Raw genomic sequence first — 16550 nt, forward strand, 5'->3', positions numbered from 1 at the left:
AACATTGATGATTATTTTATTTTTATTTTGAATACAAGTAGCCCACATAGCTAACAACAGCTATATAGAACACCATAGCACAAGAGTAGTTTTCCAGACTTTCAGAGGGAACGATATGGTACAATTAACATGGAGAATGACAGTCTTGCAGAGAACATGCTGAAAACTTAGGATATAGGTGGTATCCAGGTACAATAAGGCTTATTATAAAAGGTACCGAGCCTTCATTGAGGACTGTTCTTTTCACACAGCATATGAATCTTTTTGAGATTGAAGATTACCAGCCAAAATAAACTGAATTTGTTCTAGAAATGTATATTCTATCAGCATCCTGATCATGACTATTGATCAAGAAGTCCAGGGGTATGACTTTAGTTACTGTTGGACAGGAGGTAAAGAGAGGGATTAATGTTCCAAAGCATCAAATCCGGAGTGGTCTGTGTAATCTTTCTGATAGAGAAGTGGCCTGATGTTAAATCCACCTCCAAGTCATTACGATCAGATGAGTGCTGGTGCATACTTACCTGTAACCATAACTTTCATAAAGGTCTTAGCTCAGTTCTCATCTTCTGTAAGTTGGGGAAGAAAGGAAACCACTTGAGATATCAGTTTTCATTCCCCTCACCTAGCACACGAGGAGATGAGCTCTAGGGTAACGGTAAAGAGTGAATCGGAGGAACTGAATACTCTAGAACAATGAAAATACAGAGCAATCTGGCACTGTGGCCCTAGTTTTCTGACATCCAGCCTTGACCCATTTCCTCCTGTCTCATAATTTCCACATATTATGCCAAGCTTTGTCCTTGTTTAGATCTTTGCCTACAGTCATTACCACATGGCCCTGGATATAGCCAATCATGTACCTGTCTAGACTCCAAAATCTTCCCGACACTGAGAACAGTGTCCCCACAGTCATCTCTGGGTGTGTGTACTTGTGAGAGAGGGACAGTGTACAAGGAGGACTGAACTGCTTCACATGCCTGCATCCATCAGATTGAGGGGGGTAGTGGTTTGAGTATATCAGTCAATTTTACATGTTTGTAATGAAATGAACATATGAGCAACTCAACTTAAAAGAGGCAAGGTTTGTTTGGGTCACATTTTGGAGGTTTCAGTGCATAGTTTGGATGGATCCATTTCTTTTGAGCCTATAGACAGCCAGTGAGTACAGTATGCTGTTATGCTGGAGAACAAAGGCTTTTACCACATGATAGGAAAGGAAACAAAGAGAATGTGAATGGCAGATCCTGAATCCTGATATACCCCCTTCAATGACTGGCCAACTTTTCATCAGGCTCTGGTTCCTGAATGCTCTGCCACCTCACACTATAAGTCTTTAATGCACGAGCCTTTGGGGGACATTTTATACCCAACTACCTCACTGAGAGTCTTAAGGGTGAAGGAAATATCTGGTGTCTACACATCCACCTTTGGTGACACTGACTTGATTATTTTTCAGGCTTACATTTTGGAGCCCCACTTACAGTTGTGACTGAAGATTTTAACGGGAATATTTTGTATCTCACCACTGAAATCTTGTTTATGACAGATTCATTCATCCAATCACAGTTTACCTTATGGCTTCATATGTGGTTAGACACTTTTGCATCTGAATCATGATATGTGGTGGTTGGGAGGCGAGGTGGTCTGAGCAAACATCAGCCTAGCACTGCAAAATGGAGTCTGGGAAATATGGATATGGAAAGCCAGCCTTCTCCTCCTTCCGGTGACGACAGTAATGAGTTGAGAGGAATGCAGAAATAAATGATTAATCTTTGAGCTGCTAAAAGAGACAAAGAGAATTATTGCAACAACCTGGAAAGAGGTACAAGGACACCTGTTGCTCATTTCAGGTTCGCAGCAGCCTGGCTCTAAGCATCCTGAGCATTCCTTTTGCTCTCCTGGGCATCATCATCCTCTCTATCATTCTGAATAAGTTGGAAGCTGCCTTACATCAGTGTGAGCTGAGCAAGGTATTTACACCAACCGAAAACATTTACAGCTACTACAGGGAGCCACGTGACACAGGCTGCCTCCCTGCCAAAGGTGTTCTGACTGTAAGTATTTCTAAATGGTATGTTTCCACCCACATGCCCTTTTTTAGTTTTTCTGAAAGCTGTGAATTTTTCTTATCCTGTCTTTCTTTCCAAAGTCTTTAGTTCTTTCTGGTTGGGCAAATAGGGGAAGACCAGGGCTATATAAATCAAAGGTGCTGAAGAACATAAAATTACAAGGCTAGACTAAGGGGTGGCATAATACTAAGGAGGAGTTGAGGAATAAGTATAAAATAAGGTTGATGATGAAACTATAATGACAGAGTTAAGACAGAAAGAATTCAGCTTTAGAGGTGGAAATTGTGAAGTTGTCAAGTCAAGAACTTTGGTCATGGAATGGTGAATTATGGAAAGAGAACATCAAAACGAACTAGATGATCAGTAAATGCCAACAAGAAAACCTGGTACATGTATGTGGTTGTGGGTGTGATGTGGGCTGAACAATCTTTAGCCTAGCACTGAGAAATATGGGAATGAAAAGTCTGGATTTCTACTCATTCCAGTGATCAGTAATGAGTAGCACTGGTCCTGTGTGAAGGCAAGCTCACTGATGCTTTATTACAATGTAAAGAGATGAGATTTATTAAATGAAGAGAAAAGAAATATACGGATGTAGACTAGTAACTGACAGGGATATAAAAGACTCTATCTTATTGGAAGAAAGTAATGCAATGCAATTTTACTAACAGGAATACTATCTTGAGTTAGAACATCCAAGGACATGCATAGGGTTCCAGCACATTCAGAGAAAAACAGGCAATATGAAATTGCAGAGTCTATGGAATATTCATTGCCCTATGACAACCTATGACAATAGAAGTGAGAGAAGAAAAGACGCAGCTGGAGGATGGCAGGATAGGGCAGAAGGGTCTGGTCAACTTGATGCTTTCTCAACTCCTTATGGAGCAGGGCCCAGGTACTTCTTCCTTAGTTACTAAAACCATGATGAAGAAAAGTATGTGTAAATCAGGTGCATAGCAATCGGAATGAATTAGCATCTGGAGTAACTAAGCCTGATCACAGAACCCTAAAGCACTGGCCAGGGTAGAGTGGAGCTGTGGACTCCACTCTGCTCCCTCACTGAGTAAATGCTGCCACCTGAGTCCCCTGCCTCAGAGGGCTGAGAGGCAATGGTATAAAATGGTTTGTTGATTTAGTTTCTCTTCATCTTCCTCTCCAGGAATTCAGAGGCAGGGATATTGATTTAAGCCAGATTCTGTTTAGGAGGATCAGTTTCCTTTCTTGAAGCTGTCCCTGCTGCTCTGTCTGATGGTGGAGATGATTACATCTCTGTAAGAACCTCCCACCCAGGCATGAGGGCTTCAGCTGACTCAGTCACCACCAATCTCTTCTCTCCTGAATTCAGGGAGCCATGTCTGTGATGCTGATCGGCAGTGTGCTGGAGCTCGGCCTGGCTGTGCTCACTGCTGTGTTGTGGTGGAAGCAGGCCCACTCTGACTTCCCTGGGGTGAGTGTGTTGAAAGTTATCCTGAATCTTGCCTTATGTTTCACTGGGATGATTTATATCTGTCACCAAGAATAAGAGAGGGAATACTCAGTCACTATGAGATGAACAGCAGGTGGTTTTGACAGTGAGGGACAACAGGAGATGCTGGAGGGAGAAGACAGTTGAGTGGCTGGTGGAGACTGGCTGTACAAGAAACTGGAGCAATCACTTGGTGCTTTCCTCCCATTTTGCAAACAAAGGAACCTAGGCTCTGGAAGTTAAATGTCCCTCCCAACATTATACTGTGAGTTTTCCTGGGCTCAGGACACTGGAGCCTTGTTGTGTCACTTCTAGGCAGGTGCACTTAATCCTAGCAGCCAGTCTCTTTAACAGTCTTGACCTGGTAAATAAAGGCTATTTACACATGTGAATGTGTTCAGTCAATAGCTTTTCCCTCCTGTCATCTTAAAATACATTCTTGAGTCAAAAGACACTAAGGAAATATTGTTTGTCAATGACATGGTAAACCACCAAGCCAAGTCTATAAGTGCATAAATTCAGTACTGAACTAAATCTTTGCTTTAACAAATACTTGGTGATAGATATTAAATATTTGCACAACTTGATATGTTATTTTCATCTTGGAATAACTATAATTTCTATGTAAAAAGTTGAATGAATTTCTATCATATAGGTTCATATATATCTATAAATCTATGTACTACTACCTACCTAGGAACATACATACATATATATGTATATATTTCAGTTGAACTTGGATGAAGTCTGGAATAACATATATTTTCTTTCTTCTAGAATGTGATTTTCCTGCCTCAGGGCTCAAGGGATAAACCCGACGTGTTTTCAAAGACACCTGCATCCTCTGCATATGAAGAACTGTTGATTCCTTAAGAATAAAAAAAGTAGAAAATATTCATCAGAACGTCTATTTTTATGATAATGTAGAATATCCAATCATTGCAAGAGAGAAATGATTAAATTCCCTAAAATGTAGGCTGCTTATACAGTGAGTACCAGACATGTGCTGAACAGGCATATTCAGTGACATTCTTTTGATTTGCATGACCTTGGCTTCAGCCAAAACTCCAGTCTGTAAATTCCCATTTCCTGGAGTGCCCAAGAGTCCCAGCTATTTCTCAGAAAACTATGCAGAAAGTTTCAAGGGATCTTGGTAGAGCAAAGGGCCAACATTTTCTTATCTGCTGCAGTTGGCAGCAGTTTAACTATTTGGTGTCTGCGTTCAGAATCCCTGTGATGACAGAATTCTTTTGTCATATCCATTTTATTCATTAGTGCATGGAAACATGTTCCCTGTAGTGGAGTCTCAAGGAGTGTACATGCTGTTGGTCTCAAAATAAAGGCTTAGTGTGATTGTGTGTTTTATTTGTAAGCTTATTTTATTATTTGCCTTTAAGCATAAAACCAACCAAGAGTCTTCTCTGTTACTAAGAGACAACAAATGCATCATATTTTTCTGATTTCAAAACGAAAAAGAGCAATTGTTGAATTGTATACATTATACTTTAGCACCCCTAAACTCATATGCATGCTGATGCACACTGATAGTTACATGCATGTGTGCATGATTTCTCCTATTTCTTTATTGCAAATTCAATAAAGTTAGAGAAAATGGCATCAAGACAAATATATATGCATACACATATATATTTAATTTACTATAGCAAATTGAATCTGAATGAAGTATTCACTGTTTATCAATCTTTATTTGGGGAGTAGCAGATAACATACTTGACTCTAGGGTTACCAGAGTAAATAAAATATATTCCTTTGCTTCAATAAATTTATAGTAAAATATGTAATGTGATGATGATAATGAAATTAGGATCATATCATATAAGGCATTCAGCTCTATCTGAGTCCAGAATAAATAATACCTAATCATTCTACCTAATAGAATTTAGAAAAGAGGATGGTCCTTTTTTGAGATGACTTCCCAGCACCCTGGCCTGTGTCAATCATGTGATGCTGCCTTCACATGGTGACATCTCCCGCCCCAGGGAAGGAAAGACTGACACCTGGAAACCACAATTGGTACTTGCATCTACATCATCTCCACTCTAGCTCATTCCTTACTCTTGGCACACAAATTTCCAGACCTGTCTGGATGAGGAGACATCATTACTACCCTACAGAAGCTAAAAAGACTTGAATGAACAATACTGTGAAGTTTACAGTTTACACAATTAGATGAAATGAGAAAAAAAATCATTGGAAATTATAAAAAGTCATACAAGAATTTTTATTTTTTATTAACTGAAAAATTTAATTTTTATACAATATAATTTGATAGTATTGAGATTCCCTCCCTTATCTACACACTCTTTATTGCCCCCACCTAATTTAATGTACTCTATTATATATAATAAGGCCTATAGAGTCTAATTTGTGTCCCCAAATGTACTGCAGTGTGGGTCAATCCAGTAAAGCCTTGTTAGCCCTCCCAACAATCCCATGATTGAAAGAGACTGTATCTGCCCTTCCCAGCAGCCGTCTGTTGCCACAATTTCCTTAGAGGGGTTGGAGAGTCTTACCCAGTTCCACATATCTATGCTGGGAATTTTTTTTCTGGTTTGAGCTTGCACGGGACTTGTGCATGCTCAAGTCACCATTGCTATGAGATCATTTGAACAACTGACCAGATGTCTGAAAAACTCTGTTTCCTTGTGGTCATCTATCACCTCTGATTCTTACAGTCTTTTCACCCCCTCTTCTGCAATGACCTCTGAGTTTTGGGAGGAAGAAGTTTGATACAGTTGTCCTATTCATGAATAAGCACTCTGCAGCCTCTTGTTCTCTGCACATTGGCTACTTGTGGGTTTTAAATGTTTAACTGTAGTGAGCTTCCACCCTGTTCTTAAGGACAATAATGCTCTGTTCACTAATAGTTAACAGTCATGGCACTTGGCTCTCTAAGACTTAAGCGACTTCCTCAGGGTTTGTTGATGCAGAGCCTTGAGGAGGGGAGAATCTGCTGCCAGGATGCTCAGAACAGTCCAATTAGATGGCTGTTTCTGGAATGCCAGGACAGGATGTCTGCTCTCCCTTTTGTTTCTGCATACTTCAAGGGAGGTCTGTTACCGGGCCAGCTGCCACGGCTTGGGCACACTGTGCTGTTTTCTCACCTTTACGATGGGAAAATTCCCATGTGTTTTGCAGTTCTTGAACACTTACCATATGTAAACTCTGTATGAACTTCAAATGCTGAGTTTTTAGTAAAGTCTCTCAGGAGGTCAGTGAAAGGGCTCCCAAGCAGCAAAGCCAAGGGACTCCTGGTCTAATCTCAGTTTTTCAGCATTGGTCAAGCAGGGCAGTTACATTAATCACCATCTGTTGCATAAGGAAACGTCTCTGGTGAGAGTTGAAAGATGTATTGATCTATAGGTATACCGATATGTCATTAAGACTCAGTTTAATATGATAATTATTTCATTGAAAACTTGTATTAGGTTCTTCCCTATGAACTCTGGGCTGTCTATCCTCATGTTCCTAAACCTGATATCAGTGTTTGTAGTTCATAGACTTCACACCTGGATGAGGCTGATGATTGTGAGCATGCATAGCACCTTCCAACACTATGAATGCCAGCCAATAGAAATGAGTCTCTGAGGTCAACACCAGCTTGGTTTCTCCTTTTTCATTCTGTAGATAACATATGTAGTGCTTTCAGCAACAGGGTCTTACTATCCAATTCTGGTGGGTAACCAAGAGCAGGGCCAATGGCCAGTATTGTTTGAAGGTCTATGGGACCTTTAGTCATTAGCTTCTAGTGAGGAAGTCCATTCCTGGAGATGTGGTTGAAACCACTACCCCGTATTTTCCAAGTCCTAGATGATGGTATTAATCTCGTAGCCTCTTTAAGGATGTGATTACTGATTTTGATTCACTTTGCTTTTGTGGGTAGAGGCAGGTCTAATGGCTTCTACTGGCCTTTCCAACCTTGATGAGAATCCTTACTCCACAGATCAGGGAATCAATGTGGAAATTCCACTAACTCCTAAGTGTAGCTGTTCCAATTATACATCCAGAACTTGGGAACTAATCACAGGATGCATTTGGAGACACTGGATTGGTCAAGAGGCAAAAGATGGTTTGTGAGGGTGGGGCCCATAGGCAATCAGCATTATTTTGCTTTGCATTCCCTTCGGGAAAACTTGCTGTTATTTCCAGACAATGATGTTTTAATTCCTTCGCACAAGGATAGAGGGAACAATGGAGCTGGGGGTCAGGCTGGGAATGCATCTGACACTAAGCGTGGAAAGGGTGCTTCCTTAGGCAGAATAAATTCACTGAAATCAGAAAGTTTAGTGTCCTCATCTCATCAGGATCTTCCCACATATCTCCACCCCTGAGTTACAGGATATGACTCTTTTCCAATTAGTGTCCTCAGTCTAACTGCAAACACCATTCAAGATGAAGACTTAAATTTGTATTGTAAGCTAGGAAGTCACATGATGAGGGTTTGTGCTTGGTTTTCAGCAATTTCAGCACTATGGCAACAGAAGAGAAGATTGTCTCTGAGGAGCACTAAGAAGTCTTTAGCATGTTGATGTGCATCTGGAGCTGGGAAATTGCATCTCTAATTTCCATCTTTTCCTCTATCACTTCATTTGGAGATGATGGAAGCAATCAGGAGCATCATTATATCCCTTAGTTATCCAGAAATGCTCAAAAGTATTATATATAGAGTCCCCAGATTCCTTTCCTACCTCTCAAGTGGTAAATCATAAGCAGCTAATGCATTTATCTTGCATAATTCTTTAAACAGCTCCTCCCATGGATTATCAAAGCTCTCTATATGCATTAGTTATTTTTCAATTTAAGAAGGAAGGATTTATTATAGCTTAACATGAGGGGATACATTCCACTGTGGGTGGTAGAAACAGGCTTGTCCACATTGCATCTACAATTTGGAAGCAGAGAGAGAAAACAGGTAATGGGACTAGGCTATAAGACCTCAAGGCTTGCCCCTAGTGACCAACTTTTTCCACTAAGTCTCCACTTTCCAAAGATTTCACAAACTTCCAAAGTAATGCCAGCAGCTAGAGACCAAGGGTTCAAACACAGGAGCATATGGGGGACATTTCTCATTCAAACCGCAAAACCATCTGGAGAGTGTTTAGCAATCAGCTCTAGCAATCACCAAGCTTACTAGAAAAATTCATCATTACTTCAGAACTACTCCTGGCACCAAAATCTGTATGAGACAGGGTTATGCAGAGGAGAAGTTGAACCAAGAGAATGTATTGGTATTTGTCATGTATTGTAATGTTTTGGTATTTGTGAGATTGGCTTACACAATGAGTAAGGGTAGTCTAACAATGGTCGTCTGCATGCTGAAGAGGCAAAGAACTTGGTAGCTGCTCAGCTCAAGCCAGATGCCTCAGCAGCCTCAATCTTGTACTGAAAACCTGGTGCTCCCTGGGAACTTGCTGGTGTTGAGTCTATATTAGAAATCTGAAGAAGCTGGTGTCTGGGGTCAACAGAGGACAGTAGCAACAGCAATAGGAAAACTCACTCAGGAAAAAGAAGTGAAGGTAGGCAGGTACACACTACCATTTCCTTAGATGTTTTAATATCTTGGATGACCACTGGAAGGAACCACCCCCTTTGAGGTTGGGTCTTCCTCAGTTAATCTGTGTCCTAAGTGATTCTAAGGCCCATTAGTTGACCCTCAAGACCAAACATTGCAGCAGTGCAATCTCTAGTTTTGCAGGCATTTGGACATGGCAATCTACATGCCTGTAGGAGGTGTACCACTCCATACCATACAGAGAAGATGACAATCCCTGGAGTTCTGCTCTAGATGCCTCATCCTCTCTTTCATTCTGTCAGAGTCCTGTCTATGCATAAATTGTATAGATTCCCAAGGGAGATATGAGCTACTCATATGTCTCTGCACTGGGATGTCACCAGTTCAAGAATGACTTGAACAAATCCAAGTTGAGTAAATCAATGTATCGAGGATTACTTATAAAGCAGTAGCTGACTATGGATCCTAGTTACAGAAGAATGAATGCAAGCTTGGACTTAGACTGCCACCTAGTGTAAAAACAGCAGAAGAAGCTACAGACTCAAGAAAGCCAGACAAAATCGAACTGAAACTTAAATATTACCTAGGCTTGGTGACACCCACCTTTAATCCCAACACTTTGGGGGTAGAGGAGGTCAATCTCACAGAGATTAAAGCTAGCCTGTTCTACATAGAGAATTCCAGGACAGTTGGGGATACAGGGAGACACTGTTTCAAAAAGACAAACAACAAACAAACAAACAACAACCTATACTAAGCTAAAATAAAAGAAAGTTGGGTATTTATTGGCTCTGACCTTGATCTTATTGAGGACTCTGATGATCTCAGAAAGTAATGTCAAACCTTGGGAAGGATGGCTTTACTTTCCTGTGGGTTGGTATATACAGAAATCACATTGCATCTTGCTTTAAGACAAAGTTGCTCTGGCCAGAATTTGTGGGACTAGTTGTCTCTGTAGAAGGAGAAGTGTCCACATTCACAAAACGTTTTTTGGTACTAAGTATTTTCAATGAATATGCTGCTCTTTTCCAGATTAGAATCAACGTTATCAGTGTAGTATCATCATTGAGGATATTCTTCTCTTACTGAATTTAATAGTTATAATCTTATTTGAATATTCAAGTTTTTTGAGTGTTCATTGGCTGAGTATTTCATAATCTTAAACACTGGTGCATAGGCATTCATTTGTGGTGTTCATTTTTAACCAGTTAGCTTTCCATGAGTAAAGCCTAGAGACAAAATTTCTAAATGGCAAAAAGTGACAGAAAAATAATTCAGCCAAATATTTGTTAAAACAATACAAAACTACAATTGCATGTACATAAGTATATGTGTATATATTTGTCGGAGTGTTTATAAAGCATGTATTCTTATATTTTCAAACTTACCCTAATGAGTATGTATTGTTATAAATAGAAATAATAATTTACCATCCATAAATCAATATACCCAAGGGAGGGAAATTTGATCTGGCATATTGAGAATTGGTTTGTGGATTTCTTATAAACTTACAGAAAATGTAGAAGGTGATCTGGTTTCATTCTATGCTTAATAGAAAAGCTGAAAAGTGTATCCTTTCAATAGGTAAAGTTAAGTCACATTATGTATGTGAAGTCTCAATGCATTCTTAATAATTCCCTAACATATGTGAAGAAATAACAGTTACCTCTAGATTGTGAAGGGAGAACTTTGTAAGGGCTTTGTCATTTGGATTCCTACAACCTATATTTATTTCTGTAGTAACATATTTATGGTTAATCATTAGAACAAGATTTGTGTAAGATCTGACATGTTTTACTAATGGAATGCATGTATGTTGGACATAAAATGCTTTAGTCTCAGGGCTGGAGAGATGACTCAGTGGTTAAGAGCACTGACTGCTTTTGCAGAGGACAGGGATTTGATTCCCAGCATCTGCATGGTGGCTAACAACCTCCTGTAACTCCAGTTCCAGGGGATCTGACACCTTCCTCTGACTTCCAAGGGTATTGCATGACATGGGTGCACTTATACACATGCAGGCAATATAGTCATACATGTAAAATATAAAATAAAATAAAATGCTTTGGTCTCCAAAGATATCCACCAAATCTTGTCCCTAGAGTGAAAATATTGAAGATATAAACTGAGTAAGGAAAGACCTTCCTTGGCCCTTTCTCTCTCACAAAGGATCGTGATCATCCAGGTAATGGTGACCTACGTGTAACATGCTGTTTTGTTCTCACTCTCTGGCTCAAGTATAATGCAAAAGCCAATGATTTCACCTGGATGGGTTGCTACTACAGTGGGAAGGTGAGAAAGCATTGGGAATATTTCACAGAATCATGTGCACTACTGATTAACTTCAACCTGCTTAGGGAGTTGACTACAATAAATCATTAGCAGCAAGATGGAAGCTGAGGTGAAAGAGCAATGATTTTGGAATAAATTAATAAGCTATTCCATTTTATATATATTCTTCTGTATACATACTTTTATTCATGGTGAGGGATATACCCACCATTTTCATTCATTTTTATGTGTACTCGTTTTTCTTATTAACTTAAAATAGGTCAAATATATATTTACAGGCACTTGCTAAGAGAAAGGAAACAATAAACAATGAAATTGTGCACGTCTTTAAGAAGTGTGTGTCATATTAAAAGAATTGCATACTGTTATGGTTTGAATGTAAACTATCCCCACAGGCTCACACATTTGAACACTTGATTCCCAGCTGGAGGTGGTGGAACCTTTTGTACAGGGGGTCTAGCTGACAGGTAGAGGGCCGAGGTTTATGGGTTATACCTCAGGACCAGTTCTGGTCCCAGCCCTTGTCTGCTTTCTGACCCACGAGAATGTACAGGACAAACCATAAACTCCCACTTCCACCTTGCCTTCTCTGCCTTGAAACTGAGCCAAAATAAATCCTCCCTCTCTTCAGTTCCTTCTGTCACAGTGATAACTAGCTACCATGGAACATGGTACCAACAAATAAATCCATTACTTTTGAAGTCAGCCACACTCCAGTTTTCAGGACATAGGAAGAATATAGCCAGAGTCTTTGTCAGAATGTAGCATGGATAACCTCTAGTCCAATTCCTGATAGAGTCCTGTGTCTCTCAAAGTCTACACATGCAGTCTTATCTGTCCACCTTTCTATGTGCAAACTGGTCTTTGGAACCTCCACTGGAATAACAATTAAGCAGAGCTAGGGGCTTAGTTACCATTAAGCAGGATTCTAGGGCTTCTTTAGTCTATAACTCAAAACTATTCCACAATTCTCCCACAAACCAGATCCAAAGGCCAGTTAAAATTCTTTGTACAATTAATGTAAATGAATGTTTACATACTAATCTTGGGCTAGGACTAATCAAATTATTTTTGATGAATGTTCCACCTCTTTACTTTTGCCAAACTGAACTTGAGAAAATTCAACGGAATACAGATTGGATAGAAATAAACTATAATATGACATTTGACAAAATACACATTACACTGTAATACATAATATATAATATGGCATGGTAGATAAACAGCCATTATTCTGCAAATAATAAATCTTTCTCCTCTGAAAGTTTTTTACCCACTTGGTTTGTGTCTTTGCTAAACATGTTAACTGACTTTTTTGAGAATGAGTAGTAAAGCATTTTGATTCCATACCTCTCCCTGAAATATATGGACACTGCATATTGACTTTTATATTTTCTGCATTCCTTCATAAAGACAAGATGCTCTGGAAGATCTCTTTTGTAGTCTGAATCTGATTGTGAACAGAAAATGGATATATAAGATTATTTAAATTTCATGAACAAGTCATGTGGTTTGACTGTTGGGAAGTATTTCACAATCTAGTCTCTAAGACATACCAGGCATCTTGGACATTTTCTTGATCTTTGAATGTCTCTTAAACCAGGCTCTGCTCTTTTATAGAGTTTAAAAGATTCAACAACTCAATTCAAAGTAAAACAGAACAGATAAGAGGTTCCAGTGAGATTCAGACATTTTTTGACAGTTTTCTATTTAAATTAGGAAATTTTCTGTATTAACATTACAATGTAAGAAGTAAAAATAAAAGATCATTTGTGAATATCTAATATTCTGCAGATCAAATAGAGGTCCCTAATAAATAGAACTCTTATTATTATGTGCTTAATAAGTACTAAGAATTGTTTTAAGCATTTTTAAATTGATTAACTTAATTCCAACCACTTGTATTTGTATTAAATCTTACAACCATCATTATTTTACAGACTAGGAAATTCAAATCCCCCAAAGTTTCATGCTTTGCTCAAGTAACACAGGCAGGAGATGGTAACGATCGGGGATGGGGTGAAGTTGAAGATAAAGGAATATTTGATGACTGAAATGCAGTAGATGTCAGGGGCAAGCTCCTTGGATCTCTTTGCAAAAGATGCTCCAGTGGATGGCCCTATACCTATGGATGTAACAGAAGCACTAAGTGGACTTTATACTAAAAAGTGGTATACATGAAGGTGGGAAGGAAATGTGATGGAAGGGGGTCTGGAAAGAGTTGTGTGGGGGAGCCTAGGGGGTAGATATGATTAAAATGCATCATATATGTCATGAAATTATCAAAGAATAAATAAAAATATTTTTAAATGATGTAAAGGTCAATAAATCTATCATATCAGAGTCCTACTCTGGGGTTTTCTTTAAGCTTCTTTAAACCTATGTGTGCCCTATTTCTTAGTAATCACTTTGGAGGTTGTACTTTAACACATAATCTCAAGGGAAGGGACAATTCAGTCCTGACTTATTTCCTCCCTCTTGATCAAATCTTGGCTTCGGTTATAGTTATTTTTAGGCCCTTCTTGTATCCAAGTTATTGACTGGACCTATGGAAATATGTCACATTTCTTCTTGAAATATGAAGCCATTAGGCGTTTTTCTTTTTCAGCACTGAAGCTGAATATAATCAGCAGTCTTGAATTGGTGCATACAGATCAATGAAATGACTTTTCATTCATCCTTTGCATGTATTTAAAGGTTTATTAATATAAGTTTCTGGATTCTACTGCCACCAAACTCTTTGTCTCCTGAGGTTGGTTCATGGCTGCCTCTCTCTCTTACATCTTCTGAATTGCTGCAGTAAATGCCTGATGTATCTTAGAAGCATAAAACCTACCTGCTTGGATGGTATCTTCTTAACTGTATCCTTTGTTTTAGCTGAAGAATCATCCTTAGAAAATTGCTATAAAGAAACAATTGTTTAAAATTGAGTTCAAGGGCTTAATATTTCCAGTTCTCCTGATCCATGTCAGTTCTCCTAACATGACTTCCTGAAGTCTTGAGTACCACAACACCTAGTTTCATTTTCTTCCTCCATTTCTTCCTGCAGTGACATCACTGCCATTGGTAAAATCAAATCTATTTCTGTTTAATGGGTTCTTGAGTTTGATTTGGTTCTCTCTTCCTCTAGTATATTTTAGGATAGAAACATGTGCAAATTAGATATCTACAGAATATCAAATCAAATAGCTGTATAAAATATTTTTCTCAGCAGCTCATGAAATATTCTCTAAAACATAACTTCTAGGTCATAAATCAAATTTTAACAGCTCTAAAATTGGAAATAACTTCTTGTATCCTATCAAACTATGATAGAGTGAACAGGAAATTAAAAGACAAAGTATTGAAAGTATTGAATTTGAACAGTATCTATCCTTTTAGATGACCAGTGGATTAATGACAAAATCATAGAGTGGTGTTTCACTACATTTTCCCCTTCCTGCTGGGAGACCCACGCTCCTTCAGGGTCTTGAGGTCCTGACACAGATTGATAAACCAACAGAAGACATTCTCTTTGGATTTTGCATAGTTTATATGACATTTGGGAGGGGATGACTTACAAAGACATGGATTCTTATAGGCTTTTCCTTTTCATATTTGAAATGCACACACCACATCATCCCCCCACCCCCTACTCCCAGCTCACTAGCTTGCCATTTACAGGCACTCAACGCTCACCCTGGATCAACTCCAGCTTTTTGGAGGAACATCTGGGTTACAAGAGGGCTTTAAAAACTTTCATTTGAAAGCACCAGTTACCTGACCATGTGAATAACAACCAATGTAGTTTGAAGAAGGAAGTTAATAGTTATGAGTATCTACATTAAAAAAATAGAGATATACTACAAATAATTTTATGATACATCTTAAGGCCTTAGGAAAAAACAAGAACAGGTCAAGTCCAATATTAGAATAAGGAAATAAACAAAGAATAAAATTAAAATTAATGAAATTAAAATAAAAAGAACAATAAAAACATTAACAAAATAAAATTTGATTCTTAAACAGATGAATAAGGTCCAAAAATCCACATAATCAAATTGATTGAACTATGCAGAGAGGAGACCCTTGATAAAATTAGAGACAAAACGGAAATATTACAACAGGTACTGGTGAAATCCAAAGGAAACTTAAGGCATAGTTTGAAAACTTATACTCCAATAAATAAGAAAAATGGAAATATTTGATACATTTCTAGATGTATTTAACCTATTGAAATTCAATCAAGAATATATTTTACAAGACAGACAAATCAATATCAGAGGTAATGATAGTGATGCAATAATGTCTCTCAGCAAAGAAAAGATAGGGTCATGATGGATTCACTACTGACTTTTACCAGACTTTTAATAAAAATCAATACTAATACTGCCTTAAACATTACATGAAACAAAAAGGGAAGAAACATTTTCAAAATTGCTCTGTGAGATGAGTATTACCTCGGTCCCAGAACTTATAAGAGCCCAATGAACAAAGAAACCTCTAGACCAATTTCTTGGATGAAACAGATGAAAGAAAAACTCAATAAAACACTTGAACACCAAATTCAACAGCAAAGTAAAAAGTTTATACACCACAATCAAGTTGGTTTCATGGTAGGAATGCAAGTCTGGTTCAATATACACAAACCAATAAACATAATATAGTACATAAATATAGTTGGAAAAAAATCACATATTTTCATAGATGAAAAACTTTTGATAAAACTCAACAGTCAGTAGGGTGGAGGTAGAGATGGGGGAGGGGGTTCTGAATGTGATCAAAATACATTGTACGGAATTCTCAAAGAATCAATAAAATGTTTTAAAAAAATAATCCTTTATCACAAAAGTCAGGAAGAAATGAGATTTAGAAACCTTATACCTCAACCTAAAAAAGTCTACATATGACAAACCAATAGTGAACATTATACTAACTTGAGTAAAACAGAACTTCCTTCAAAATCAAGAACAAGATAAGAATGTCCATTTTTCAACCTATATTCAGGAGAGTGCTTGAAATTTTAGGCAGTAAAACAAATGCTATAGTTTGAGTGTGAAGTGTTCCTCCATAAGCTCATGGGTTGTAGCACTCAGTCCCCAGCTAGTGGCAGTATTTGGGAAGCTGTGGGACCTTTGGGAGCAGGCCCATCTGGAGTAAATGGTTCATGGTGGGGTGGACTATGCAGTTCAAAGCTCAGGCCTAG

At 38.4% G+C, this 16550-nt stretch overlaps 1 protein-coding gene across 1 annotated transcript in view; it reads left to right on the plus strand.

Annotated features, from left to right (window-relative positions):
• Positions 1-4912, plus strand: part of LOC103733616 (membrane-spanning 4-domains subfamily A member 6D) — a 10300-nt gene extending 5388 nt beyond the window's left edge. Inside the window, exons 4-6 of the mRNA XM_029563264.1 lie at positions 1788-2057; positions 3421-3522; positions 4318-4912. Coding sequence (XP_029419124.1) covers positions 1788-2057; positions 3421-3522; positions 4318-4413 — 468 coding nt within the window. The 3' untranslated portion in view covers positions 4414-4912. The remainder of the gene's footprint in view (positions 1-1787; positions 2058-3420; positions 3523-4317) is intronic.
• The last annotated feature ends 11638 nt before the right edge of the window (positions 4913-16550 follow it).

The sequence above is a fragment of the Nannospalax galili genome, unplaced genomic scaffold (genome assembly GCF_000622305.1).
Source record: "Nannospalax galili isolate Female #2095 unplaced genomic scaffold, S.galili_v1.0 scaffold1956, whole genome shotgun sequence".
NCBI classification, from domain to species: Eukaryota; Metazoa; Chordata; class Mammalia; order Rodentia; family Spalacidae; genus Nannospalax; species Nannospalax galili.